This window comes from Ailuropoda melanoleuca, chromosome 5 (assembly GCF_002007445.2).
Source record: "Ailuropoda melanoleuca isolate Jingjing chromosome 5, ASM200744v2, whole genome shotgun sequence".
NCBI classification, from domain to species: domain Eukaryota; kingdom Metazoa; phylum Chordata; class Mammalia; order Carnivora; family Ursidae; genus Ailuropoda; species Ailuropoda melanoleuca.
The window spans coordinates 73,781,935-73,791,526 of record NC_048222.1 but is presented as its reverse complement, the minus strand read 5'-3'; the positions used below and the strand labels follow the sequence as shown (position 1 = coordinate 73,791,526).

The window sequence follows — 9,592 nt, the reverse complement described above, 5'->3', positions numbered from 1 at the left end:
TCGCTGGCTGTCTCTATCTCTGTCAAATAAATAAATAAAATCTTTAAAAATAAATAAATAAATAATAAAAAATAAAAAATCAATTTCTTCCTGTTTCAGTCTTGGTAGTTTATAGGTTTCCAGTCTTGGTAGCTTATAGGTTTCCAGGAAGTCCTCCATCTCTTCCAGACTGCTTAATTTATTGGCATAAAGCTGTTGATAAAAGTTTCTAATAATCCTTCCAATTTCATTGGTGTAGGTTGTGACCTCTCCTTTTTCATTCATAATTTTATTAATTNTCGTGACCTCTCCCTTTTCAGTCATTATTTTAATAATCTCAGTCCTTTCTCTTTGTTTTTGGACAAGTTTTGCCAGTGGTCTATCAATTTTATGGATTCTTTCAAGGAACCAGCTTCTAGTTCTGTTGATCTGCTCTACTGTACTCCTGGTTTCTAATTCATTGATTTCTGCTCTNAGACGTGCAAGTGGATTAGGCCTGTCCCTCTTAATCACTCTTGAAGGACATTGAAGAAGACACAAAAAGATGGAAAAATATTCCATGCTCATGGATCCGAAGAATTAACATAGTTAAAATGTCCATGCTACTCAGAGCAATCTGCACTTTCAATGCTATCCCGATCAAAATACCGATGACATTTTTCAAAGAACTGGAACAAATAGTCCTTAAATTTGTATGGAAACAGAAAAGGCCCCAAATCTCCAAGGAACTGTTGAAAAGGAAAAACAAAGCCGGGGGCATCACAATGCCGGATTTCGAGCTGTACTACAAAGCTGTGATCACAAAGACAGTGGTACTGGCCCAAAAACAGACACATAGACCGATGGAACAGAATAGAGAACCCAGAAATGGACCCTTGGCTCTTTGGGCAACTAATCTTTGATAAAGCAGGAAAAAACATCCGGTGGAAAAAAGACAGTCTCTTCAATAAATGGTGCTGGGAAAATTGGACAGCTACATGCAAAAGAATGAAACTTGACCACTCTCTCACACCATACACAAAAATAAACTCCAAATGGATGAAAGACCTCAATGTGAGACAGGAATCCATCAAAATTCTAGAGGAGAACATAGGCAACAACTTCTANGAAAATCCTAGAGGAGAACATAGGCAGCAACCTCTACGACATCGGCCTAAGCAACTTTTTCATGACACATCTCCAAAGGCAAGAGAAACAAAAGATAAAATGAACTTGTGGGACTTCATCAAGATAAAAAGCTTCTGCACAGCCAAGGAAACAGTCAAAAAAACTAAGAGACAGCCCACGGAATGGGAGGATATATTTGTAAATGACGCTACAGATAAAAGACTGGTATCCAAGATCTACAAAGAACTTCTCAAACTCAATACATGAGAAACAAATAAACAAATCATAAAATGGGCAGAAGATATGAACAGACACTTTTCCAATGAAGACATACAAATGGCTAACAGACACATGAAAAAATGTTCAAAATCATTAGCCATCAGGGAAATTCAAATCAAAACCACACTGAGATACCACCTTACGCCAGTTAGAATGGCAAAGATAGACAAGGCAAGAAACAACAATTGTTGGAGAGGATGTGGAGAAAGGGGATCCCTCCTACATTGTTGGTGGGAATGCAAGTTGGTACAGCCACTCTGGAAAACAGTGTGGAGGTCCCTTAAAAAGTTAAAAATTGAACTACCCTATGACCCAGCCATTGCACTACTGGGTATTTACTCCAAAGATACAGACGTAGTGAAGAGAAGGGCCATATGCACCCCAATGTTCATAGCTGCATTGTCCACAATAGCCAAATCATGGAAGGAGCCGAGATGCCCTTCAACAGATGACTGGATTAAGAAGCTGTGGTCCATATATACAATGGAATATTACTCAGCTATCAGAAAGAACGAATTCTCAACATTTGCTGCAACATGGACGGCACTGGAGGAGATAATGCTAAGTGAAATAAGTCAAGCAGAGAAAGACAATTATCATATGATTTCTCTCATCTATGGAACATAAGAACTAGGANAATTGTTGGAGAGGATGTGGAGAAAGGGGATCCCTCCTACATTGTTGGTGGGAATGCAAGTTGGTACAGCCACTCTGGAAAACAGTGTGGAGGTCCCTTAAAAAGTTAAAAATTGAACTACCCTATGACCCAGCCATTGCACTACTGGGTGTTTACCCCAAAGATACAGACGTAGTAAAGAGAAGGGCCATATGACACCCAAAGTTCATAGCAGCATTGTCCACAATAACTAAATCATGGAAGGAACTGAGATGCCCTTCAACAGATGACTGGATTAAGAAGCTGTGGTCCATATATACAATGGAATATTACTCAGCTATCAGAAAGAACGAATTCTCAACATTTGCTGCAACATGGACGGCACTGGAGGAGATAATGCTAAGTGAAATAAGTCAAGCAGAGAAAGACAATTATCATATGATTTCTCTCATCTATGGAACATAAGAACTAGGANGCTGGCTGTCTCTATCTCTGTCAAATAAATAAATAAAATCTTTAAAAAAAAAGAAAGAAGTTGTGGTCCATATATACAATGGAATATTACTCAGCTATCAGAAAGAACGAATTCTCAACATTTGCTGCAACATGGGCGGCACGGGAAGAGATGTGCTAAGTGAAATAAGTCAAGCAGAGAAAGACAATATTCATATGATATTTCTCATCTATGGAACATAAGAACTAGGAAGATCAGTAGGGAAGAAAGGGAAAAAGAAAGGGGGGGTAATCATAAGGGAATGAAGCATGAGAGACTATGGACTCTGAGAAACAAACTGAGGGCTTCAGAGGGGAGGGGGTGGGGAAATGGGATAGGCTGGTGATGGGAGGGCACCTATTGCATGGTGCACTAGGTGTTATACGCAGCTAATGAAACATCGAACTTTACATCAAAAACCAGGGATGTACTGTAGGTGACTACCATAATATAATAAAAAAACATTTAAAAAGAAAGACTTCAGTTTCTTTTTCTTTGTTTGATGCCAAGGTCGAATTTTAAAAATGTTTCACTCTTTTTCTTCCATCCTCCTCACTTCCTATTCTCTCTAATCTACTAGCCCAACACTTCCATTTGTTACAAACATCATCCCTTCTAAGGATTCACAGTAGCATGATGCTTTACCTACTTCATATGTAATGTTTTATATGGATTTCCTCTTTACTTCCTCTATCTACATAATACTACCACACTCATGATCAAAATGCATTTTCATTTTACTGACTATAAGAGTTTTTCCAGAGAATGTGTGTTCTTTGAAGGAAATGGTTTGTGATAAATGAAGAAATAAAGACCAGAGTGATGCATATTTGTGAATTTCTCATACCCTCATCAGGTCTGGGTTCTCTTTTTTGCAGACTTCTCCATTGTGGTTGGGGTGCTGTTCCCTGTGGCTGTCATATCTGTGGTGGTTGCTATAGTAATCTGGCACCAAAGTACCAGAGGAAAGCAGAAGGAAGTCCAGAGGTAGCTTTCTATGTTGTTTTGGGAACTTTTTGACCTTTAATTTATTTTAAATTCAAGGATATGACCCAAATTCTCAAATTTAAGTGGTTTACTTCAAATACTCAGAAATAAGTACAGATACATTTTTCTTGGGCCAGAGGCTGAGTATCAATTTTACTGGGAAAACCTTCACAGCGATATGCATATTTTTTATGTTAATCACTGTATTTATAATTAATAAAAAGTTATAATAACTCTCATTAGTAAAGATTTTACATCCATTATAAGAATACACTATGTAACATTTATTGGCCACTATCTTTATGAGAATTGCTATGCTGAGTTTTTTTACATTCATTATCTCTAATTTTCACAAGAATGTTGTGAGGTAGTAACTATTATTTCCATTTTATACATGAAAAGGTATTGTATATTAATCCTTACAACAGTCTTGCAAAATCAGGTACTTCACACTTTTTCTTAAGTGGAAACAAAGGCTCAGAGAGGTTAGCAAATATGTTCAAGGTCTTACAGCCTAAATTGATGGAATCTTGATTTGCACTTTTATTGGTTAGTCTTTCAAACATAGTCTTGACACAACAATATCTTTCTAGCCTTTTTAAACGACTGACTTATCCTCATCTAATGGGTTTCCTAAAAATTGAATGAATAAAATAAATAATTAATTAAATGACATTAATAGTTTAGAGAAACACTGATTCAAGCCCATCATTATTAGGATTCAAGGCTCTGTAGAGAATCTAGAAGAAAATTAGTGGTGGAGATTATGAATTCCAAGACAAGGAGGCTTTAAGAATGTCCTAGAGAGCAGAATAAATCCCAGTCAATGACCAAAGATGACACAATGGGCAAAGAAAATTGGCAAACTTTTTTTGAGTGTCCTCATCGTGGTGAAGGAACTGTTAAGTCCATTTATATGATATGCTTTCATATACAGGTCACTGTCTACTACTGGCAGCAGGCCTCACAGAAAGAAGAGGAACCCACAGACAGTGAAGGCTGTTCAGCCCCAAGAGGTGAACCATAGTTTATAGTGTGCTTGCCTTGGGTGCCAATTTGTGGTTCTTTCATTGTCTTGTCCTGATCACCTACCTATCTGTCATACTTACTCAGAAGTGTTTTACAAATCCAGTTGACTAGTTAGTATGTGGTAAGAATTTGGGGCTCTGTAACTACACATTTGGAAAATTCTCCTTTGCCTTTTTTTAAGTGCAAAAGAGTCTTCCTAAAATGCAGAGGCTGCTTTGTTGAGGTTCACAAATGCAAAGAAAATAAAGAGAACAAGGAGAACAGACTCCAGATCTCTCTCTCTCTCTTTCTTTCTCTCTCTCTCTCTCCCCTGCCCTTCCTCCCTTCCCCTCTCTGTCTCCACCTTCTCTCTCTCTTCTTCTTTCTCTCTCTTTCTTTCTGATTTTAAGTTGATTCCTTTTTCCTTTTGCAAATGTCCCAATAAAGACAATAATATGTATGTTTGTATGACAATATATGTAATAGGTATAACCCTTAAAGCCCTGGCTGTGTCCTGCAAATTTAGAAATTTTAGCAGAGGTTGGTTAATGGTAATGTCATTGGCAATAATGTTTTTGATGGAAACGTACCTGTCTCTGACAGCTCCAGATACAGCAGAATACAGCAACTGGACCATTATGATTTCCCATTCTGTCCTTGGTGTCATCTCAGTTCTGATCTCCCATGTCTTGAAAGGACTGCTTATTTGGAAGTTGAACTTAGGAAGCTGAACATTTCTTTTAAAAGTATTATTTTATGTATGTATGTATGTATGTATGTATATATTTATTTATAGATGAGTCAGATGAAGCTCCATGCACCTGATCTGCCAGTAGAGGGCAATGAGCCCCCGGCTTCTTTTGTGAGTTAGCAACTTCTCTTAAATATCACTTCCAATCTAATCTCAAGGAAATACTAGTAAGATACATAACCCACAATACCCAATTATTTCCTCAGAAGAATGTTAAAATCGTTGTGAATATTAATGTATAGATTTTCCTGCAAAACTTTTTGAAAATGCAAAATGTGAGAAGGTTATATTCCTATGTTTACCCCCTTAATCTGAATTACTGGGTCTGAAAGGGTGGTAATTTATTACAAGAAGAGTATCAATCTGCTTCATAGAGAGTATCTTCATCATCTGTCTATTGGCACTGGTCGTATTAATTGTGTGTGTATATATATATACACCTAATGGAAAACACTTGAACTTACAGATTTAAACTATTTTCATGGGTAGGATCATGAGTTCTCGATTTCTGAAAATGATTTAACAATTTCCGTTAAGCACATCTGTTTTCAAGACCCCACTTTGAATGAATTTTTTTCTTACCTTTTCACTAGCTAATTACAAAGCCAGATTTTCCACCACCACCGATTCCTACATCTGTGTCATCTTCTTTCCTTGTAAGTATCAGGTAGTCACTAATGATTTTTTAAATGTCTTTTGTGCCCCATGTGGATAGTGTTTCTGAATCTATAGATTCTGTCTCAGGATACACACTCCCTAGGGCAACCTGAGATATTGTAGCACATAGGTATACCTGAGAAAGCAAGCCTACCTACTATCCATAAATTAGTATGGGTATTGAATTTTTATTATTAAAAATAGCTCTACTGTTACACAGTCATCAAGAAATGATAAATAGCTTTGCTCTAGGAGGTAAACAGTCTCATTTTTAGATACTTATTCTGGAGAATATAAATTTTTATTATATATTTTACTTTTTAATTTAATATAGATAGAATAAGGCCTATATTAGCTACAGTTTTCTATAGAAAGTAGGGTATGAAAAACAGACCATACGTTGGCAAATCTGGAATAAAAGTTAGACACTTGAGAAGTAAAAGGTAGAATTCATTCACTCAAGTAATTACAGAACATGTTTCTTCATACCGGGTAGTCTGTTGTAGGTAAATGAGAAAGAACTAAAATTAAAGTCATTTTTTCAAGAATGTTTACATTTTTAGTGTGAAAACAAGACATATGTGTATAGAGCTCTTAATCCCTTACATATTTTTTGTGCCAAAGCATGTAATACTAATGAAAAGTAAGTGGTAAAGGGGAAAATGAATGGACTCAGAGTAGTTAAAATAGGAGAAACATCCATTGACTAAGTGGTTGAAATTTGAACTAGAGTGATGGGGAGGTAAGGGATGATTTAAATAAGGAAATAAATATGCCTAAGATTGGGAAAGAATAGCATTTCTAATGACCCACTATATTTTTGTCTCTAATATAGCATAATGCCACAAAAGTACTTCCCTCTACTGTTTTTAAGGATAAAATAATGTCAACACCAAAGGTAAGAGATCCATAGGCAAACAACTGTAATCTGGTCACACGCCTACTGTCAAGGAGAGAAGTTCTAATTGTGTCTTCCTAGAAGATGTTCATTAAGAACAGTATCTGTATTATAGGATGGGAGCTAAGGTATGTCTTCCTTCCTAGAGTGGTCAAAACCAAGAGGAAGAAGGTGGTTGGGTTTTAGCTAGAAAGTGATGATGATTCCAATATTCTTTATTTTCTCAGAAATATTCCCCAGGGAAGTGAGATAGATAGGATAATCACCCAGGGTCTCATAACTCTTCCCTTAATCCCTCACCTTCTCCATATTACACCAATTAGTCAGATGGATATTTGGATCCCAGTGTGGTGTTTTTCTCACATTCTTTCCCTGCCTTCCCATTTTTGCACTCCTCCACTGTGGTATATCAAATGCTCTATAAAATAGGAAGCGTGACTACACATAATTTATTTTAACTTCTTAATAGTTCAAAGTTATAAAATATCTAAGTTTTTAGAATTAAGTTGATTATTTAAGAACTTTTATCTTTTTCAGGGTTCCAATCCAAAAGTCTGAAGCAGCAACTAAGCAAGGAAGGGTGGGGTAATGACCAACTTGGAAGATTGGATAATCTGGATGGAAGAGAAATATACTTACTTTCTACTTATTATTTGCTCTTGATACTCAAGGATATTAACATTTCTTGATTTATGTTGTACTTTGAGGAGATTAAACAAAAATTTTCAAGAGAGACATACTCTTGAGAGTTTTTGTATGAATTTACAATTTCTATCCTCCATATTCAGGGAAAAGAAGAGGACTCTAAACAAATAGCTATGAGTCTGAAATCTCTAATTAGGTGACTTTCTTAGACACCCCCCCTTTTCTTATTGTGATGTTGACTAATATTTCCTCAAATATTTTGAACATCTTGATTTTCTCATTTACTAAGATATATTTACCATTTAATTAAAACAAACAAACAACCCCCCCCCCAGGAAACCACAGGAAACTAGGAGGGATAGAAGAAAATTGTATATTCATCATTAGATGACTTACCAGCATCTTGACTGTTTTAACCATAAACCTGTCAAATTAGAACGGTACAAAATTATATAAACAATTGCTGATTTATATAACAACTTTTTCCTACATTATCTTTTGCAATCCTTATTAGCTATGTCATTTGAAGTTTGCTATAAGTGAGTAAAACTTTATTAATTAAAATTTTTTCACAGAAATTTGTATAATTCAGTTACTAGCAAGCTTAAAGTGAACTTCACTTTCTAAGTAGAGAAAGTTTCAATTACAAAAATTAATAGCATAAACCAGAGATTGTCAGCTGGTAGCTTGCAGGACATATCTGGACTACAGATTTATTTTATTTGGCCGGGATGATTTTGGTCATAAAGTATTTTTAAATGTTTTGAATTTCTTCTCAATATTTAAAAATTGGGAGATCTTGTATAAACATCCAGATTTCCAGTTTTGTAAAAGTAATCAAAAGATTTGGCAGCACTGAAATCACATTGCCCATAGCAACCAGTAGCTTAGTTGACTGATGTTGGAATAAACATTGTTGGTTTCCTTCCAAATAATCTTCTTTCTCCTTGTTTTCAGAACACCAGTTTTATTCAGTTGTCCATATTTTAGAAAAGGCAATCCTGATTCCATCTCCAGGATAAATCTCTATCATTCTAAATCAGTCATAATAATCTTATTTCCCTTACTGGTGTTTGATTTGGTAAGCGTATGACTCCCCCCAACTTTTTTGCCAATAGACAAGAGAAGAGCTATGTTGGAAAATTTTCACAAAAGGTATCCTGTCCCTTCTTCTGGATGTTGGGATCTGAATAGGCTGTCTGGTAGTGTTGCAACCATGCTGTGATTATGAGGTTAAGGCTGATATACTGAATAAAATAGAGCAGAAAGATAAAAAGAATAAATCCTGGTCTCTTAATGATGTCACTGAATTGGTAGATTAATAACTGCTGGAGTTACCCTAAACTTTGCTGGGATTTCCTTTTATGCTATCAATAAAATTTCCTTATTGTTTAAGCCATTTCAAGTTGCATTTTCTTATTTGCTACAGAAATCACCCTAACTAATAAAGTTGCTGCTTCCATTATTAGGGCACATGCTTTCCATGTGCACAGTTAGGGCTCCTTCATCATCACCATGATTTTTGTTTTTTATACTTGGCATGCTTTACCCATTTCCACCATGGACCTGGTCCCACACTCCTTCTTTTCCATGGGGAACTTTATCCTCAAGAAGTTCATTTCCCCTTGCAGTGTGAGTTTCTATATAAACTCAATCCCCAGCACACCCAGAGTCCATCTGTCAAATCTCTCCTATTATAGCAGCCTTTCTTTCCATGTGGGAGTTTACTCAAGAACACATTTAAAACTATAGCTTTATCTGTGGAGTTAGGTTTCAGAGGACCTTGCCGTAACCCAGAAATAAGTCCCTATTTCCCATGAGGCCACTATCTCACTTATGACAAACCTATAGATCTTTGCCATATTATTTGTTTTCTTTCTTTGTTTTTTGGCTTTTAATTCCTGTCCCTGTCTCATTCTTAATATTGATAAAATGGAAATCTTTTAACCTATGAATCTTCACCTAACCACCACATGACCAGAACTAAAAATAAAACATATATTATCAAGAAGAACCTTCCTGTAAATTCTGAAATGATGGCACTAGGTCTCTGATGTGGAAGCCCCACAGCTCCTTATGAAGACAGATAACTGGAGGACCATGATAGGAAAATGATTCTATTATCCTAAGACTTTGAAACCAAATCCTACAGAGTTTCCTACTGAGCTGAAC

General features: G+C 36.1%; 1 protein-coding gene across 12 annotated transcripts in view; it reads left to right on the top strand.

The window, feature by feature from the left end:
* The window catches only part of ADAM28 (ADAM metallopeptidase domain 28), a 68,107-nt gene extending 59,288 nt beyond the window's left edge, over positions 1-8,819 (top strand). For 4 of the 12 annotated variants that reach the window (XM_034661252.1, XM_011234089.3, XM_011234093.3 and 1 more), the window contains 6 exons: positions 3,353-3,461; positions 4,399-4,477; positions 5,266-5,331; positions 5,814-5,876; positions 6,713-6,775; positions 7,313-8,819. In XM_034661252.1, coding sequence (XP_034517143.1) covers positions 3,353-3,461; positions 4,399-4,477; positions 5,266-5,331; positions 5,814-5,876; positions 6,713-6,775; positions 7,313-7,333 — 401 coding nt within the window. In that variant the 3' untranslated portion in view covers positions 7,334-8,819. Of the gene's footprint in view, positions 1-3,330; positions 3,462-4,398; positions 4,478-5,072; positions 5,228-5,265; positions 5,332-5,813; positions 5,877-6,712; positions 6,776-7,312 lie in introns of those variants that run through there. The other 8 variants (XR_004625744.1, XM_011234090.3, XR_002144135.2 and 5 more) reach the window with 6 other exon arrangements.
* The last annotated feature ends 773 nt before the right edge of the window (positions 8,820-9,592 follow it).